Source organism: Lycium barbarum, chromosome 6 (assembly GCF_019175385.1).
Source record: "Lycium barbarum isolate Lr01 chromosome 6, ASM1917538v2, whole genome shotgun sequence".
NCBI lineage: Eukaryota > Viridiplantae > Streptophyta > Magnoliopsida > Solanales > Solanaceae > Lycium > Lycium barbarum.
This window is the reverse complement of record NC_083342.1, coordinates 70,757,853-70,777,457: the sequence shown is the minus strand read 5'-3', so window position 1 is coordinate 70,777,457 and position 19,605 is coordinate 70,757,853. Positions and strand designations below refer to the sequence as shown.

The following is a 19,605-nucleotide window of genomic DNA, read 5'->3' as shown; positions in this document are numbered from 1 at the left end:
ACAACAAAGCACCTAAGTATGCCCCTAACAGCATACTTATTTATTTTGTAAGCGGAAGACCTGCCGGTTCCGGCATAAATGTAAAACTTGAAAACAACAGAGAGAAAGAACATTGTTATGTCCCAATGCATACATTTATTAATCTTACCAGGATGTAGTCTTTGAGATACCAATTTTGTTTTGCCCTTTTTCCCGGCAAAAACTGTTATACCTGCCACAGGAGGCACAAATTATAAAACTGGATAATTAAAGTTGATGATTTTTTTTTCTTTTTCCTCAATGTTTTATGGTAGAGAAGTATTTTTGTAGATTTCATGTAGGGCCATTTATCTCTTGCTATTATATAGTGTTTTATTATCAGCAACAAGAAGATAACAACTTAATAAAAGAAAATAATAAAAGAAAGAATGGACGAAAGAATAAATGTGTGATAAGATTCATGAAGTCTCAGTCTTAGCAATACCAAAGTTTTGCCATTTCTTTCAGGCAGAGTGTGCATTATGCGTCAAGAATCATAAGATAAATTCATATAAACCATGTATAGTAGTGTGATGTTAGGATGACAATTTCCTCTTCCTGTATCTTCTTGAATATGGATTGAGAGCTGGACTGTGGTTACATGTTTCCCTAGTGTGTCCAAAGAACTTGCATCTACCACATCTGTATGTGTACTTTGTCAATTCTCTTCTTGGACGATATCTTTTTGTTTGTTTTCTTACAAGTCTTATTTTAACATCAGGCGACGTTATTTTAATATCCATGATGTTTTGTGGAATAATCCATGAGTCTTTATTTCCAACTGATAGTATTTCACCTTTGTATATCTCTTGCCAGGCTTGTTTCTTGAACCAGTCCGTACAATATGTAGATTTTGACAAAATTCTTTTGTCTATAACTGCCATAGCATGTGTGCACGGTAACTCGTCAGTTTGGAACTCTAAGCACTCACAAGTCATACTCTTCAGGTCTACATTTTATTGATATCCTTCATCTTTCATAACAAATTTGATGGGAGTTATGTTTTCTACCTGTGGAAATTGACAATATAAATGAGTGATATTTTTGTGGCAATTTTCAAATTATGTGAGAGTTATGCCCTTTCCGGCATACTTCATGTATAGTGAAAATAAGAGTCGGCCCCTTCCGGCAGAACTAAGTATAAAATATGGTCATAGTTGTTCCTTTGTTCAGCATAAATTTTGTGTTTGGTTAAATCTAAACTATGCATTGCTCACAAAACTAAGATTGAAGTGTGTTGGTAAAATGTACTTACTTTCATTGTGAGCACAAAAACAGTGTCATAGTTATGCCCTTACCCGCATAATTCCAAGCTAGTTAAAATAAGAGTCTGCCCCTTCCGGCAGAACTAAGTATAAAAATAGGGTCATAGCTATTCCTTTGTCCAACATAGCTTTTGTGTTTGGTTAAAATTAAACTATACATTGCTCACAAAACTAAGATTGAAGTGTGTGTTGGTAAAATGTACTTACTTTCATTGCGAAGCCTCTACTTATTTGTTCAAGCAGAATTTTTCAGCCCAACATGTCAGGTCATGGGACGGTTCTATTGCATCCAATCTTCTCTGGTAAAACCAATTTTGCAGCTTGTTTTGGATGTAATCAATACATGCCATTATTGGCAACTCCCTTGCTTTCCTCAATAAAGAATTCATTGTCTCTACTTTGTTTGTTATGAGCATGTTGTAAAGCCTGTTGGTGTGAAATGAACGTGCCCATCTTTTCGATGGTTCTTCTTCTATGTATTCTGCAGCTTTTGGGTCGATTTGTTGTATCTGTGACATATAGGTACGAAACTCTGCCTGTTTGTAGGTAGTTGTTGCATTGTAGAACAGTGATAGGATCGCTTTAAATGGGAAATATTTCTGCAAGTTCTTCTTCATGTGGTAGATGCATATTCCATGCTGGGTATCTGGATACAGTTCTTTGATTGCAGTTGCAATTGATGCGTGGTGATCAGAAAGAATTAACAGGTCTTTGCGTGTACCAAACACTTTTTTCACGTGTCTGAAGAACCACCTATAGGATTCATTATTCTCAGAGTCTGCAATTCCAAATGCGAGAGGAAATATGATGTTGTTGCCATCCTTTGCTGCTGTTATCATGAAGACACCACAGTATTTTGATTTCAAGAAGGTTGCATCCACCATCATTACTGGTCTGCAGTGTTTCCAACCCTCAATTGATGCTCCATAAGCGAAAAAAGCATACTTAAACTTATTGTCAGGGGTCCATTTGATGTTAGCAACTGTTCCAGGATTTCTTAATTTCATCATGTGAAGATATTGCAGTAGAAGTGTGTAGTTATTTTCTAGGCTTCCTCTTATGACATTATAAGCATGTTGGAGGGAACGCCATGCTTTGTGGTAACCAATGTGCAAGCCATATCTGCTTCTAATTTCTTCAAACACAAATTTGGGTGTTATCTCTTGTAGTGTATGGCGTACTAGGTCTATAATGTATTCCGCTATGACTTTTGAAGTTGCATTTCTCATGTCAGAGGTGATGAAATTTATTGAACAACTATGTCTCTTTTCAAAGTTAACTACTTTGAAAAGTTCTGATCCTTTGAACCTTGAACTGTGGAAACGCCAAATGCAGGTTGGGTCAACACATCTAATGTAATACCGTTGTGTGCATGACTTTTCTACCTTGTACTATTGATGACAAGTAATTGCAATGTTATTCATGCACTTTTTCACGACATCTTTGTCTTTGAATAAAATACCAACTCCTATTTGATCAATGGATGCACTAGGTGTCAAAATTTGTGTATCTTTTTGTATCCTCTTCCTCTTTAGTGTCTTTATTTTATTGGATGGCTGTATTTATGTCTCTTCAACTGTCAGGCTCAGAGTAAGTGATGCAACATTCATTGAAGTTGGATGTTGAGAAAGGTCATTGTTTACAACTTGTTCAATGTTTGTCGGTTGCCATTGTAGCTGCTCAGATGTCTGGTTGGGAGTTACTATCTCGCTCTGCTCATGTGGAATCCCAAGGTTATGTCCAATAGGGTTGTGTTGTTTATCATCCAATCCAACTTCAGACATGTCTTCTTCATAAGCGATGCAGAGTTGTCTGTCAATTTCCTCTATGGTTTACCCTTCTGTTTTTAGGATAGAGTCATTATGATGTTCTTGTAATGGGTTGTTCTCCGCATCAGTTGAATTGAACTCTAATATGAAACGGGAATTTCTGAAGTTGTCATTGTTGTTGAGCAGGTACAAGCAAGTGTGAAGATCAATGTCGTTTGTTACACGCATCCCTTTGGATGTTTTCTCACTAGTGTCAAACCATATGTTGGCCTCTTTTTGCTGAGTGTCTTTTGCATGCTCCGCAAATATCTGTTGAGTGAATTGTTGAAAATTTACACCATCGTTGACAAGTATTAGCTTGGTTTCATGATTGACACAATTTTAGGCGGCGTCCCATTTGCCGTTGACAGCTATGTAGATGCATCTTGGTGCCATTTTTTGTTAAACTTATTGCATAAAGAGAGATTCACTTGAGAAAAAATCAAAATGCAATGTATTTAAGTTGTTCTTTTTGAAAATTTAAGTTCTGCCTTTCACAGTAGACTTTGTATGTAATGTCATGAAGTATGCCTCAAACGGCATACTCTACCATTTTGCAAACAGAAGTTCTGCCCCTACCAGCATTCTTCAAAAACGGAGTAACCGTTTCTGCAATAGTAATTCCAATGAAATTGCAACAGTTATTTCCAAGAAACTGAAAAACCTCCTCTATCTTCATCTAATTTAAATCAAATGCATGCAATAGTTATTCCAATTTAAAATGGACTAATTTATACTTCTATATAAACCAACACAACTTTTGGAAGAAGGAAAAAAAAATATTTTACTTCAGAAAACCAGATATATTCACATACAAAATGAACCCAAATCAACATATTTGTACCACGTATCTTCGAAGAAGCACTTATCAAAGTTGAAACATAAGTACGTTGAGTTATGGTTAAGTAAAACCACTTTGTAATATAAGGAGCAAGCATTATTAAGTATATTTAATGAGTGAAGGATGTATATAAGGTATACCAGAAGGTTTTATAAGGAAATGAGTGGAAGAAATGGAATAGTACGACTTTGGAGAAAAGATGGGTAAAGGTTCGTGTGATAATTTTGGTCCAACTTGAGGGAAGAATATCTCTAAGCATATGAAGTGTTTTGAAGTGAAACAAAAGCCTAAAATGAAGTTCGTCGAGTCTAGTTTCTATCGCAACAAACCGCTCATCGATAGGACTTCGAAGTAGAGAATTATGGACGTTACCACTTCGGCTGATAAAGCAGAAACGCGTGCTACAGTACTGGTATATTAACCGACTTGCTCCAGTACTGCTACAGTAAATTGCTACAGTGACCCCCGAATTTAACCCTTATATAAAGGGTAATAACCCCCCCCCCCCCTTTTCATCAGATTTTGCCAGAAAATTCTAGAAAAACAGTTGAGGGTGTGAGAATATCAAAAAGTGAGCAATTTTCAAGTGGCGGAATATTAGTTTAGGTCTGGATAGCGCGTAGTTGTGATTGTAGTCTTGTTTTGCGGTGGATTTTGAGGTGGATTCGAAGCGGATATCGGAGATATTGCTACTTGAACAAGAGTAAGGTATGGATCTCTTTCTATTTACGCTAATACCGGTTCATTCACGAAGATAGAGTGGTTAAATAATTATATAGTAAGTGGGTTAGTTACGAAAGTTGGAAAACAGCGTGTGGGATGTTTTATGGTATATATTAGTGTTGTAAATGATGTTATTGATGTTGGTATTGTTGTTGTTGTTGTTGGTTGCTGAATTGAGGTTTCTGGCTAGGCATATAAGAAGAGGAGATGATGCCGAAATTTCGGCAGATTCTAGAAAGATTTATTTGAAGGCTTAGGATAAGTATTTAACAATGGTCCTAATCATAGTATGAATGGTCCTATATGTAGACTTGCGGGCTCGGACGGATAAGCGTAGGTAGTTGGAGGCTGAACAGGTATGTTAAGGCTCGTCCCTTTCTTTCAAAGGCATGATTCCTATGGTATGATTTCATAAATGTTTCCGTAACCTTCTTGTTTTCAAAAGCTAAATATCCATAGTTCTTAAAGCTTCTCATGATGTCGAGGATAAGAATGATTTTATTATGATGACAACGATAATGATGATTTTGTGTTTTAAGAACTCAAGTTTATGATTTCAAAGCGACTATGAGAAAGTGGAGCTACTTCTTGATTTTCTCAATTTTATTCATTGATGATGAATCTACTTCTAAAGGCTCCAAAGTGTATGTAAAGCTATCCCTTCTTTCTTTTTGGCATGAATTACATAAAACAAGCGAACGATGAACATACATGACTCCAATGAATTCTAGTTCTCAGCGGTACTTGACATGACAGTTGTCTTTGATTCTCAAGTGTTGGTTCATTCTAATTATTCTATTGAGTCTCAGATGATGGTTCATTTTGTACATGATTTCTCCTAATATTCTATTCGTGCACATGGTTATTGTTTCATTTCACCGAGTTCCTCACTAGAGGGCTAGGTACGGTATATATATGATTATTTCACCGAATCCTTCACTAGATTGCCGGGTACGGTATATATATGATTATTTCACCGAGTCCCTCACTAGAGGGCCGGGTACGGTATATATATGATTATTTCACCGAGTCCCTCACTAGAGGGCGGGTACGGTATATATACGATTATTTTATCGAGTCCCTCACTAGAGGGCGAGGTACGGTATATATATGATTATTTTACCGAGTCCCTTACTAGAGGGCCGAGTACGGTATATATATGATTATTTCACCGAGTCCCTCACTAGAGAGCTGGGTACGGTATATATATGATTATTTCACCGAGTCCCTCACCAGAGGGTCGGGTACGGTATATTATATAGATGTGCATGACTCTCATCTCATAAGGGACAGGTGCATTGGTATCTTTGATCATCATACTTGTCTCCTGTCATCTTTTACTCAATCATGATCTTTTTTATTGTACTTCATGCTTTACTTACTTATTACATTTTCCGTACTGACCCTCCTTTTCTTCGGGGGCTGCGGTTCATGCCCGCAGGTACAGATACTCAGTGTGGTGATCCTCCAGCTTAGGACTGCTACTCAGCTGGTTGGAGAGCTCCATTGTTTCGTAGCTTGAGTCATTTTGGTATAGATCCTTTTGATATCGACTTATGCATATTCAGGGGTACGGCGAGGCCCTGTACCGCCATGTTTTACTAGTATGCTCGTAGAGGTCTGTAGAAATGTGTGGGTTGTGTATATGCGGTTTGGTCAGCTATACAGATGTAGTTCATTTTGGATATTCCTATGTATGGTGGCAACCTTGTCAGCTTGCATATTTTGTTATGCTTTGGTTAGCTGTGGCTTCTCAGGAGACAGGTTCTTTTTGCTGTATGACATGATGAGTTCACAACATGCTTTTACAGAGTGCCATATTGTTTTCAGTTTCAGTCTGATTATATCTAGCAGGTCGTATACGGGTGCCCAGCTCGGGCACTAGTCATGGCCCATCAGTTTAGGTCGTGACAGAAGTGGTATCAGGGCATTATGGGTGTGAAGCCGGCCACACTTATAAATAGGAGGCTGCAGGGCATTAGGAATCATTGACCTTTCTTTCTATCTTAGATCGTGCGATGAGAGCCAAGTCATAGGAAATGAAATTCCTTGTACTAGCCCTTAATTTCAACGAAAGAATGGTGTTGACAAAGGAAGAGGATGATGATATTGGGATTACAGAGGTAAGTCACTTTGTTGAAATTACGTCATCACGATATGCATCTTCTATGAGAATAAATTGGTCATAATCAAGATAAGATGATTGTATAGTATAGCAGGGGGAATTAGTTACATGTGTAATTTAATAATAAGTTCAGTTTTAAGATTGCAGACGACAGAAGTTGAAGTAATCAATACAGAGGTAAGTAATGGTAAAAAGGATTATAAGTCAGATAGGGTAAGAATGTTGCAAGTATTATTGAAATGTATAGCCAATGAATGAAAGTGACCAGGGAAATATACAAGGACGATTGATAAAAGTTCAAGTATATTTTGAGTTGTGACGCATGAGGTAAGTTTCGTAATCTTTGCATTTCTGTTCGATATTTGGCCCTGTGAGGCTAAGGTGTGTTACGAATGTATATATTTGGCCTGTGAGGCATTGCATATATTTTCTGGGCTGCGTGTAGGTTTTGGATAGGAAGAAGTTTAAGGGAAACTCTATCAAAATTTTCCTAAAATTTAAGGACGAGGACCAAGGATTTAAGAGATAATAAAGATTATATGTCTATGATTGCTACAGATTGATTAAAGGGAAAGTATAGAACACGTTGATATGAGATGATAAAATAAAGATGACGCTACAAGTGGACATCGGGCATCAGTTATTGGAATCAAAAGTACTATTCCAGCTGGACAGATAGTTGGGCACATCACTATTTCGAGTATCCCCATAAATTTCGATCGAAAAGGGGGGTTGAGGTTGATATATCCAAAATAGTCGCTATTAAGAATTGGCCAACTCCTAAATCTATTGGTGATATAAGAAGTTTTCATGTATTGACTAGTTTTTATAAGCGGTTTGTTAAAGGGTTTATTACCATAGCCGCTCTTTTGACCGAGGTAATCCGAAGGGATAAACCTTTTTCTTAGGGTGTGGAGCAAGCAAAGGCTTTTGAAACATTGAAACAAATGCTTAGCTCCGCACTGTTGTTGCAATTACCAGATTTTTATAAAATCTTTGAAATTGAATGTGAAGCCAGTAAACTAGGTATTGGTGCCGTTTTAATGCAAGACCAAAAACCCATTGCCTATTTTACTGAAAAGCTTAAGGGTGCGATGTTGAATTACTCCACCTATGATCTTGAATTGTATGCTTTGATTAGGGCTTTGGGTAATTGGAAACACTACTTGTGGCCTAAAGAATTTGTGATTAGAACTGGCCATGAGTCCTTAAAGTATCTTAAGGCCCAAGGAAAGTTGAACAAAAGGCATGCAAAGTGGGTTGAATTCCTTGAAACCTTCCCTTATGTAATCCAACACAAAAAGCGAAAGGATAATGTAGTGGCGGATGCCCTCTCAAGGAAACATGTTTTGATTAATACTTTGTCTTCCAAATTGATGGGCTTTGAAGCTTGAAGACATTGTATCCCGAGGACCCCGTCGTGGCCAAAATCTTTTTAGATTTCAAAGAATGGGAAAGGGAGAGGTGGATTAGGGATAGGTCTTCTACTATCTGTTCTAGGTTTGATGGTTTCTTGTTAAAAAATAAACGTGTATGTGTGCCCATGAGCTCTTGGAGGGAATTATTTGTGAGGGAGGCACACAATGGGCGATTGATGGGGCATTTTGGAATTGATAAGACTTTGGGGATTCTTGAGGAGCAATTTTATTGGCCTCATATGCGAAAGGATGTGGCTAATTTTTGTGGCCAATGCATTGAGTGTCGTGGTGCTATGTCTAGACTCCCCCATGGTTTGTATACTCCTCTCCCCACCCCTCAACAACCTTAGTTTGATATCTCAATGGATTTTGTGATGGGATTGCCTAGGACCAAAAGGCGTAAAGATAGTATCTTTGTTGTTGTTGACCGATTTTAAAAAATGGCTCATTTCATTGCATGTCATAAAATTGATGATGAACCACATGTTGCATCCTTGTTTGTTGAGCATGTAGTGAAGTTGTATGGTATTCCCAAAACCATAGTGAGCGATAGGGATCCCAAATTCCTTAGCCACTTTTGGAAAGAATTGTGGGGACGACTTTGTACTAAATTGTTATTTTCTACCTCTTGTCACCCACAAACTGATGGGCAAACCGAAGTTGTCAATAGGACCTTGGTTTCTCTTCTTAGGGCCATGGTTAAAGGGAAAATAGCATCATGGGAAGATCATTTTCCTTTAGTTGAATTTTCTTACAATAGAGTCATTCATAACACTATTGGCATGTCACCTTTTGAAGTGGTTTATGGTTTTAACCCCCTAACCCCTTTAGATATAACCTCTTTGTCTTAAGATGTTGTGTTGAGTTTAGATGGAAACAAATGATCCGAGGCCATGAAGAAGTTGCATGAGAAGGTGCGGCTTCACCTTGAGAAAAAAAACCAAGAAACGGCCAAGAAAGCAAACAAAGGCCGCAAGAGAGTTATGCTTGAACCGGGTGATTGGGTTTGGGTACATTTCTGGAAGGAGAGATTTCCCAGAAAAAGGAAGACCAAGTTGATGCCTATAGGAGATGGTCCATTCGAGGTACTTGAGAGACTCAATGACAATGCATACAAAATTGATCTTCCACCCTAATACCAAGTTCATAACACCTTCAATGTGTGTGATCTCTCCCCTATGGATGTGCATGATGATGACCCCTTAAATTTGGGGACAAATTCTTTTCAAGAAGGGGAGAATGATACAATCCGAGTTGCATCAAGACCTTTCAAAAGGAGTCAAGCAAGGGAACTTCAAGCTATGCAAGGGTTGTTCATGATGAGGACATATGTTACACCTCGGAAAAATTTCCCGTTGGTACGCAAGTAAATGAACTAATGATGTGTGCGAGGAGTGCGAGTGTATAATGTTTCATGGGAAATGCATGTAAAGGGATATGGATGATTAGAATGAAAAGTCGAGAAATGAGAAAAATTGAAAGTTGGCAAAACTGCCCAGTGGTCGTATAGTGAAAAATACGGACCGTAAAGTGCAATACGGTCCGTAAACTTGACGTCGTAAACTGGCATGTCCAACTTCAACTTTCTGCGAGCTGAGGAAATGGCTAAAATACGACGTGGTGGACGGACCGTAAAGTGATTTACGGCCCGTAAACCATGGTTGTAAATCACCAAGCATGCAGGCCAAAGTTTCTGGTTCTGTTTAAGCTTAAAAACGACCACGAGGGACGGTCCGTAAACTGAAATACAGACCGTAAACCTCCATGGACGACCACTGTTCACCCAGCACAGATTTTTCAATTCATTAAATATGAGGATCAAGATTTGTCTTATTTCATTTACAACATTACACCACTTCTCTCTAGAACTTCTCTCTACATTTATTTGATGAGTTTTCAAGGATCATAAGTCATCCATAACATTAAGACAAGTAAATCAAGGATAAGGAAATCATCAAGGATCATCCAATTCATAAAATCCAAATGGAGAAAAACTAGGGTTTTGCTCAAAGAAGAGTATTATCAACCAAAGCTTGTTCCTACAACTTCTAAGGTAAGATTCATGATTTTTACAAGATGTTTGAGGTATTAGAGAATTAAAATACATGGATTGTAGAAAATGTGGTCAACTAGGTCATGAATGATGAATAGTGACATTTTGAGAAATAGTTTGAATTGAGTTATGAATGTTGTTGTGTTGTGATATGAATGTGTTATAAATGGTATTAAGATCATGAACCAAACACTTTAGACGAATGGACGAAGATGGGTGTTATAATCATGAATGTGGGTGAATTGGAGGAAAATTGAGAAATTCTAGATAATGTGGATAATGTGAATGACTAATGGCCATTGTTATGATATTAATGAAGGTATAAACGCTAGCATTGGAAGGGAACGTGCAAGCATAGAATAGTTCGACGGAAAGGTATGTAAGGCTAACCCTTCTTTCATAAGGCATGGTTCTTGGCCAAATTCCTAAATTTCTCTATATGAGTATGTTGTCTTCACATGGTTGACATTCCGAGCTCATAAGCTCACGACCCTTGATATGTACTATGCTTATAACACGTTCCTCGTATGACGAGTAAGTCTATAATGTAAATGTAATGATAATGATGAGGATAGTAATGATGATGAGAGTAAAATGAGACTAGAGATGCTTACGAGCTACGATATATGTGTATGTGTGCCTATGAAGGGCTATAATAAGACCCCGAGCTTATGATGCCGGGTAAGACTATATGTATATGACTATGTATAAAGTATGTATACGATTACGAAATGCGCGCACACCTCTGCAGAGGGTACGGATAACCCTGATGCCTTGGTAGGGCCAGGTATGTATGACCTTGAGCCTTGGTTGGCCAAGTATGTATAAGACACCGATACCATGAGGTCGGGTATGCTATGTAAATGCTATGTATATGAAATGACTATGTATATAATGTGAACATGAATGTGAAAAAACTATGTATAGGAATACGAATAAGGACATGTATACGAATATGAGCACGAGTATGGTACGAGTATTACTATGGGATACGAACGACGATGTATGCAAGTAAGCGACATGATGATGATATTACCGTCTCCCATCCTATGCTATTTTCATATGATATCTATTATGCTTCTATATTGATGTTGATCATGCTTTACATACTCAGTACATTCTTCGTACTGACATCCTTTTGTTTGTGGACGCTGCGTCATGCCCGCAGGTGCACAGGGAGACATATTTGATCCTTAGCTGCCTATTTGGAGATTTCATAGAGAGCTCCATTTCCTTCGGAGCCATATCTTTTGTATACTCATTCTTTTGTGTATATAATTATGGGCATAGCGGGGTCCTGTCCCGCTAATGTGATATGTTATACTCTTAGAGGCTCGTAGACATGTGTGTGTGTGGGTAGATGTGTTTGGCCTTGTCGGCCTATGTTTTGTATATCATTTTGTCGGCCACGTTGGCCCATGTATATTGACGTGGCATAAATGCCTATGATGATATAAATGTGCGGTTGTCCATATGGGACTAGTTGACGAATGAATGGAAATGCATGTATAATTATGTGGATCACCTACATGTAAGTATAAGAGTAAGCTAAGAGGGTGCTCGGGTGGGTCAGCACCGGGTGCTCATCGCGGCCCCCTAGCCGGGTTGTGACAACATACTAGAGCCTTCTCGGGATTTTCAAGTATTCATGATAGCATCGGAGGACGATTTGGAGAAGAGTGTTGAAGATGGCCATGCTTGCAATGTGGCTATTACTTGAGGATTTTCAATTTCAAGTTCCATTGCCAAAGAAGACACCCAAACAAGGCCCTTACTTCATTAAGGGTAGAAGTGTAATAACTTAGTTGTTTTCTTTATATTTCTAGTATAAATAAGAGTTTATTTCATTGGGAAGACTTGGACTATCTTGACTATTGATATTTGCTATTGTAAAACTCTTGAGAGTTGAGAGCTTGTGAAGCCTTTATTGCTTAATTGTTGAGAGGAAAGGTTGCTTGGGAGTCAAATTGTCACGACCCAGCTATGGGCCGCAACGGGTACCCGGAGCTAGTTACCGAGCACCGCTCACTCTACTACTTGTCTCGCTCATTTAATACTCTTTTATCAATTTTACATACCAATTGTAGGAAAATCATATTTAATTAAAACATAAATACTTTATATACATTTGCCTCTTGGCCGTCAAAATAATATACATACATATGAAAACATCTTGTGAGACCATCTAACCCACATTGCGTATCTACGAGCCTCTACTAACATAATGAATACATAGACGGAACAAGACTCCGTCATGCCCAAAATATGCATATATGAATGTACATCAAAAGAATAGCCATAAGCACCTCCGAACAATGGAGTGCTATCTATCAGCTGACAGCTACTGAGGACCTGGGCCAAGCTCTCCTCCCTGTCTACTTGTGGGCATGAACACAACGTCCGAAGAAAGGATGTCAGTACGAATATTGTACCGAGTATGAGAGGCATACATAATGAAAAGAGACATCAATAGTATGGGAATAACATCAACATGAGACATCTGAATCTGACTGATAATCATAAATGAAGTAATGCATGCTATCTTACTCATAATCATCATCATAACATGTATGCATCATATGCAAGCTGCCTGTCCATGTCGGAACGGTGTGATAATCAATAATATTAGCCCGCGTCCAGGCCTCCCGCGTCCGGGGTACCATCTCATGCCGCCCACTAGTGGTGTTTGCCCACGCCCGTAGGTCATGGTGTATCCGTATCGCCGCCCGCCGAAGCGGTGTCTGCCCGGCCAACTAGGCCCGGTGTGAATGCAATCATGACATGCTTATGAAAATACTCATAGTAATATGCTTATCATAAAATACTTATCTTATCATAATGCGTATATAAGACTCATGATCAACTTTACTCTATCGGGGTGACGTAAGGTCGTGATCCCCCGATTTCATTATGGAACCATCATGGTTATTCTGCCTCACCTTGAAAGGACTAGTACATAAGGTGAGTGTAGGCAAGGAATAACATCATCATCATTCTAGTGTTATCATATCGTATAACTTAACTCATATAGACATTCATAGGTATAAGATTTTAACTTCTTAGAATGTAAGAATTCATGAAAGGAGTAGGGATTCAAGCTAAAAGATTCATGCCATTAGAAAGAAGGACTAGCCTCACATACCTTGGTTGTTTAACTAAGATATCGCTCACTTGTTCTCCGTCGATATCACGTCGTTACCTTCATAAGAGAATTCGTATCAACATTAGTAACTGACTATAAGAACGCGTCGCTAATTCTAGGAGAAGTCGGACAACGCTTCCTTCGCTCATACCACTTTTCTCATGTTCTATATCAACTCCCAATATTCATAATATTATTCGCAATATCATAATCGACAATCGTCATTTACGTACTTTTGGCAAATCCACCATTTTCCTCCAATTTTCCCTTATTTCTACTTCTAGCTCATCCTTGCGTTTTCATGCATTTAATGCTTGTTTCATGATATAAACATCATTTATAACATATTTGTACTCACAACCCTTCAATATTCATTGTTTAATTCCACTATCATTCATTTATGTCACTACTCACTCAAAAATGACCCATTTCTATGTTCTTCTACATTTCAAGTGTCTAAGCTTTCCAATACTTCAAACAACATGGAATAATCATGAAACTTACCTTGGATGATGGTTGAACAATCCTTAAGTTGAAATACTTCAATTAGCCAAAACCCTAGTTCCACCTTCTTTGAAATTTCTTGACTTAGAAGATCCTTTGATGTGTTCTTACACTTATTTTCATGAATTTAGTGGTGATGATCTTGATATTCCCTTTGATTCTCTTGAATTATTGTGGAGGAAATATTTGGAGAGTTCTAGAATGTTCTTGAGTTGTATGGATGAATAATGAAATGAATTGAAGTCCAAGTCCCTTTTAATAATCACAAAATCTGATCTTTAATGAATTCTTGTCGGGATGAACAGTGGTCGTAAACCACCATATACGGACCGTATTTTGATTTACGGTCCATCCTCCATGGCCGTATTTAACCATTTCAAAGACAGAAAGTTTTGGCTGATGGACATGGCAGTTTACGATTGAGGTTCACGGTCCGTAAACCAGTTTACGGGCCGGGCCGTCCTCCAAGTCGTTTTTAACCATTTTCACAATTTACAGAAAATTGAGATTTTGGACAAGCTGGAGGACGATTGCACTATACGGGCTGTAAATCACTTTACGGGCCGTATAGTGCCATATACGACCACTGGGTTGAAAATTTTTTCGCGACTTTCTTATTTCCAAAAATTCATAATTAGCCATTCCCGACTTAACAAAACATCATACACTCAAAATCTTCCTCATTCCACTCATCATACAAGTACGGAGAAATTTTCGAGGTGTAACACAAATCCGTTGAGGTCTTCTTAGGAATTTGGTGTTTCTTTTGTTCTTAATTTAGAGGTCTTAGTTTTCTATAACTTTGGTTGCTAAATTAGGTCTTAAGTTGTGTTAAATTATCTATCTTTTTCTTTTCTTGCCCTTGTATTGTATTTTCGTTCTTAATCTTGCATCAATAACCATCCTCGAACTTGCTAAGCCCATGACAAACCAGATTTATTGACAACTTCTTCATATACTCCGTCAGATCAGAGGTATCCCAATTAATTGGATTTTCACCATTGATGAGCATATTAGCATACTTGATAACAAAGCGCCCACAATTGACATCTAGAAAAGTCATAACACAAAGTAGCTTTAGGAAAAAGAGGAAAGTAAGACATAAAGAATAAAAATCATCTAAAGAAACCAGAAAATAGGTCAAAAAAGTAATGAAGATACATACAATCCTTGTTTTGGACATTCAGCCCAATTATATGTCAGGTTGCTAAAATCTGTATATGATGGCCTGTATTTGTTAAATTCTGTAATAGCCAGCAATTTGGGGAGCATAGCACAGTAGCACTCTACATGCTGAACCAACTCATCATTTTCCTGACTATTATCAAGTGAGTCATAAATTTCGAGTCTGTGCTCATCAATATGGAAAACTGCAAGAACATAATGAAATACTGCACCACATTTTTCTTTTCCTGGGTGCATCGGAATTAAGACTCTATCAACATTCTCCCACGACAAATACATTTTTTCTTTCCCATATAAACAATCACCAAGCAACCAGACGTTTCCAGTTAATCCTTTGGTTCCAAACCAGTGGAAAGAACTTTTGTCTTCAAGCTCAAGGTATGTCTCCATTTCCCATTTGAATAAATTACCAAATGTTATACTTGAGCATGCATACTTAATGACATTATCGGATGGAGGATGATAAATCATCTTCTTCCGTAAATAGTACATCATTACATTAATATGCTGCATCAAGTAAAAAAAAAAACAAAAGATACAAAGTTAATTCAGTGGTAAAGAAGAAAAAATAAATGAACATCTAACAAAAAAGAACATGCCATCACGAACCTCATCATCAAACGCAAACAGCTAGCGGTACAATTCATAAAAAAAATCCTAAAAATTGATACAAAATCTTTGATTCTCATCCTTTCAGTAAGTTCATTCAGTTGATCAGAGTAGATTTTGTCGTCCCTTTTCCTGATTAAAAAGAAATTATTAATAAGACACATATTAAACTTGTTCATTGAAAAAAAAATAGAACTCTACCTTGAGGCACATTTTTGCTACCTTCAGGTAAACTCTGCCTAATCAGGTAAAATTTGACTGCAAACTCTACCTTAAGGCATAAATCAACACACAGAATTAAAAACTTACTTAGGATGATCAAATTTCCAGGCTATAACGTTTTTTAGATTTATGAAATTTTTCCACTTGTTAACTAACTTTTTGTCTGAATCATAATGGAACGGGAAATTTCGTCTGTAGCTATCATCCCAATCGCTTATGTCCTTCCGTACCTCGAGGTAGGACATTTTAATCAAACTGGAGTATCTAACCAAGTGCAGGGGTATCAGCTACTGCCCTTTTTTTTTTCTCTGACCCCTTGTCTTAATGAAGAGAGTGCTTTCTCTTTTAGATTTTCTTGTTGGCAACAAGGGTTTGATCCTTAGAAGCCGATTCCAAGGTAAGATATTCAAGTTCCACAATTCCTTGCAATTCAACATCAGGGAAACAATGCTTACCAGGATTGGTAGTATCAATCCCTTTATACCAATGAACAACCTCATTGGGAATACCCTCTGCGTCTGTAGGACACGGTTCACTCCTCAATGGAATAGCAATTTCAAGAGGGCCCTCGGGTACCACACCAGCAGACTGTTGAGCAGCCAAATTTTCTAATTTGTTTTCAAGAACTATTGAAGAATCAATATTTTCAAGAACATCACCTTTGATTTCATCTTCAACGGGTTCAGGTGCATGATCCGAAACCATTACATCACCCTTTTCTGTTATTCTATCTCCAATAGGAGATTCAATTAGTAAAGATGTTATTTCCGTATCATCTGGCTCACTACCTTCTCTTATACTATCTCGAAGAGGAGATTTAATATCTTCAGATGTCATTGGTATATCAGTTGGCACACTACTTATTTTATCTCCAACAGGAGATGTAATTTCTTCTGAGGCCATTGCTGTATCATGTGGCAGACTAGTTCCTTGAGGAATATTTGAATAACCCTCATCTATTCTTCCATCTTCAACGATAGATTGAACTTTATCAGATGCTAGTTCAGTATCAGGTGCCTTTGTAGTTGTTTCAATAGGATTCGACACCTCTAAATCGTACACTTCTGTTATTTTTTATTAGGATCCAACATCAATATATCACCTTCAATGAGAGATTGAACTTCATTAGATGCTCTTTTAGTATCAGGTGCCTTGGTAGTTGTTTCAATAGGATCCGACACCACTGAATTTTGTACTTGTGTTGTTTCTTCTCCAACAACAGATTCAACATGGTGTGATGATGTTTGTAGAGTAGGATCCAAAATCTATAACTCACTCTGTTGAGATGATAATTCTATATCATCTAGAATAGTAGGTCTTGAAGAGGATCCAACAACAAAGGATCACCATGTTCTCTTGTTTCATCTCCAAAAACTGGGACAGAAGAATCAACCACTATTTTAGGAGAACAAACTTTTTCATTTTGCACATATACATCCAAACGAGGAGAGTAAGAACGGTAATTTTTGCGCAAACATTTTCTCGAATATGGTACAATAGTAGTTGCTACACTTTGAGAACCCACATTATGAGTAGGGGTACTATCATCCATAGTAACTCCTTGAACGATTGGTTCAGTAGAAGTAGATTGAAAAGCTTCCAAATCAACTTGTTGCATACCCTCAACAACATATCCCGTGACCTCCACAATTCTTGTATCACCAAAAACTGGAATAGATGACTATTCAAAATCAGCATCCTCTTGAACCGTATCAGACCGCGATGATCTTCGTTGTCGCCCAATAGAAAGTCCCTCCATATTTTTACGAGAACCACCTCGTTTACTTTTCTTTTGGATATCGGGTCATCGAGTGACAGGTCTTTTTGTCCTCTCTCTACGCTTCTCGACATTTGAGGACACTATTAAGTGATCGAAATGCTGAGAACCCACATTATGAGTAGGGGTGATATCATCCATAGTAACTCCTTAAACGACTAGTTCGGTAGAAGTCGCTTGCAAATTTTCCAAATCAACTTGTTGCGCACCCTCAACAAGATATCCTGTGCCATCCTGTAACAATTTGTTTGGTCGTTATAGCCTTTTCAGTGCTTTTAACCCTTTCCTAAGCTTGTGTAGCTCACATTTGACCCGAGGGGACCGTTGACATGCTTCCAGAGGTCTTTGGTTATGACTTGGGTGACTTTGTGGGAAATTTGTGCTTAAAGCGAAAAAGAGTTGACTCAAAGTTAAATTTTGGATAAACGAAACCTTTTTGGGAATCCGTTGATTTCAAGAGATCCGGATGGTCTTTTAGAACTTGTGTGTATATTTGGTTCGGTTTCCAATGCACTCGAGTGCATTTTGAGACTTGGGTTGGGAAGTTGGTTTCGAGGTATCAGGGGTTGACTCGGTCAACGTGACCTCCATTAGGAATTCCAAGGCCACGAGTGCGTTCGTAACGTGTTTTTATGTATGTCTGCATATATGGTTTGTGAGCAGATGGTCTTCGGTGATAGTCGAGATTTCGGGTTGAATTAGTGAAACTTGGGGAATTCTAGTGTCTCGTGTCTCGCTTTAGTGGCATCAGCACCGCTATAGCGGCCTGGTACATTTGGCAGGGAACATTTGGTAGGGACAACGGAAGCGCTACTGAGGAAGAGCTAGAGTGAGCACGGAAGCGGGTGACAGGCAGTTAGATTCATTAAATGTGTGTTAAAAGCTCTAAGTCTTTCATTCAATACCATTGCGACTTTAGAGATTTTTGAAGCATCCAAGGCTATTCTTCATATAAAATCATTGTGGTAAGTTCTTTCCCCTTGCTTTCCATTCTTTGTTCCATTAATCACCTTAGGAATCCATTAATCATGCTAGTTTCATTAAGAGCTTGAGGATTAAAAGAGGGTTTTGTGGGTTCTTCATTCTAGGCTATTAAATCTTGAATTATTGATTGGGTTAGCTTCATTAAGCATGGAATTGATGATTAGGAACTGTTATTACATGATTCCTTCCTAATTAGTGGCTAATTTATGGAATTTGAAGTTAGGGTTCATACCCAAATTTGTGGATTTTGCCTAGAATCCGAATTTAAGTGATTTGTTAGTTTTTCTAGCTTTTAATTTATGGTAATTGATCACCTAGAACATTAATTTCATCTTGAGACCTATAGATTCCTAATTTCATCTTTTTAGTTCAAAACCTCCATTCCATAGGTTGGGATTTGGGTCTTGAATAAAAGTAAGAGTTGAATGATGTTTCTTCTTTATTCTAATTTCATAATTCGGATATGATTAGACTTCCATTATCATGAGGCTTAAAGGAAGGGATAGACTAAGGTTTGACTATTGGAGACTTTGCTGCTCGGCTTTCCAGGTAGGTTACGGTTTACCTTATGGTAATACTTCGATTAACGAAGTGTATGTTTAGATCATATTGTCAGAGAATGCATGTAAACCTTCGGGTATGAAGTTGGGTTGGATATTGCCTTAGGTTGGCCTTGTTGAGTGATTTGGGAGCTAGCCACCCCGTTGCGTTGTTGACTTATCTTGTTCTATCTACTTATTGGCTCATTGCCACGTTGAGACATCAGATATTGGTGATTAGTGATATATCATGACTATGATATTGCGGTGCTTTTTGATATTGAGATTAGAATTGTGATTCAATTGTGGCTTATTTTGTAGCCTTATCATTGGTATTACTTGTGTTCCATGTGTGGTACTGTTTGGGATTGAATTAGTTGTTGATATTGCAT

At 37.9% G+C, this 19,605-nt stretch overlaps 1 protein-coding gene across 1 annotated transcript; it reads right to left on the bottom strand.

The window, feature by feature from the left end:
- Window positions 1-1,510: 1,510 nt before the first annotated feature.
- On the bottom strand, window positions 1,511-2,512 carry LOC132644077 (uncharacterized). Its single transcript, XM_060360630.1, has one exon. It carries the CDS (start codon window positions 2,510-2,512, stop codon window positions 1,511-1,513), a length of 1,002 nt encoding a protein of 333 aa, XP_060216613.1.
- Window positions 2,513-19,605: the final 17,093 nt, after the last annotated feature.

Bases quoted from the DNA above. Each gene is read 5' to 3' on its own strand.
- LOC132644077 (XM_060360630.1), bottom strand. From the start codon at position 2,512: ATGAGAAATGCAACTTCAAAAGTCATAGCGGAATACATTATAGACCTA.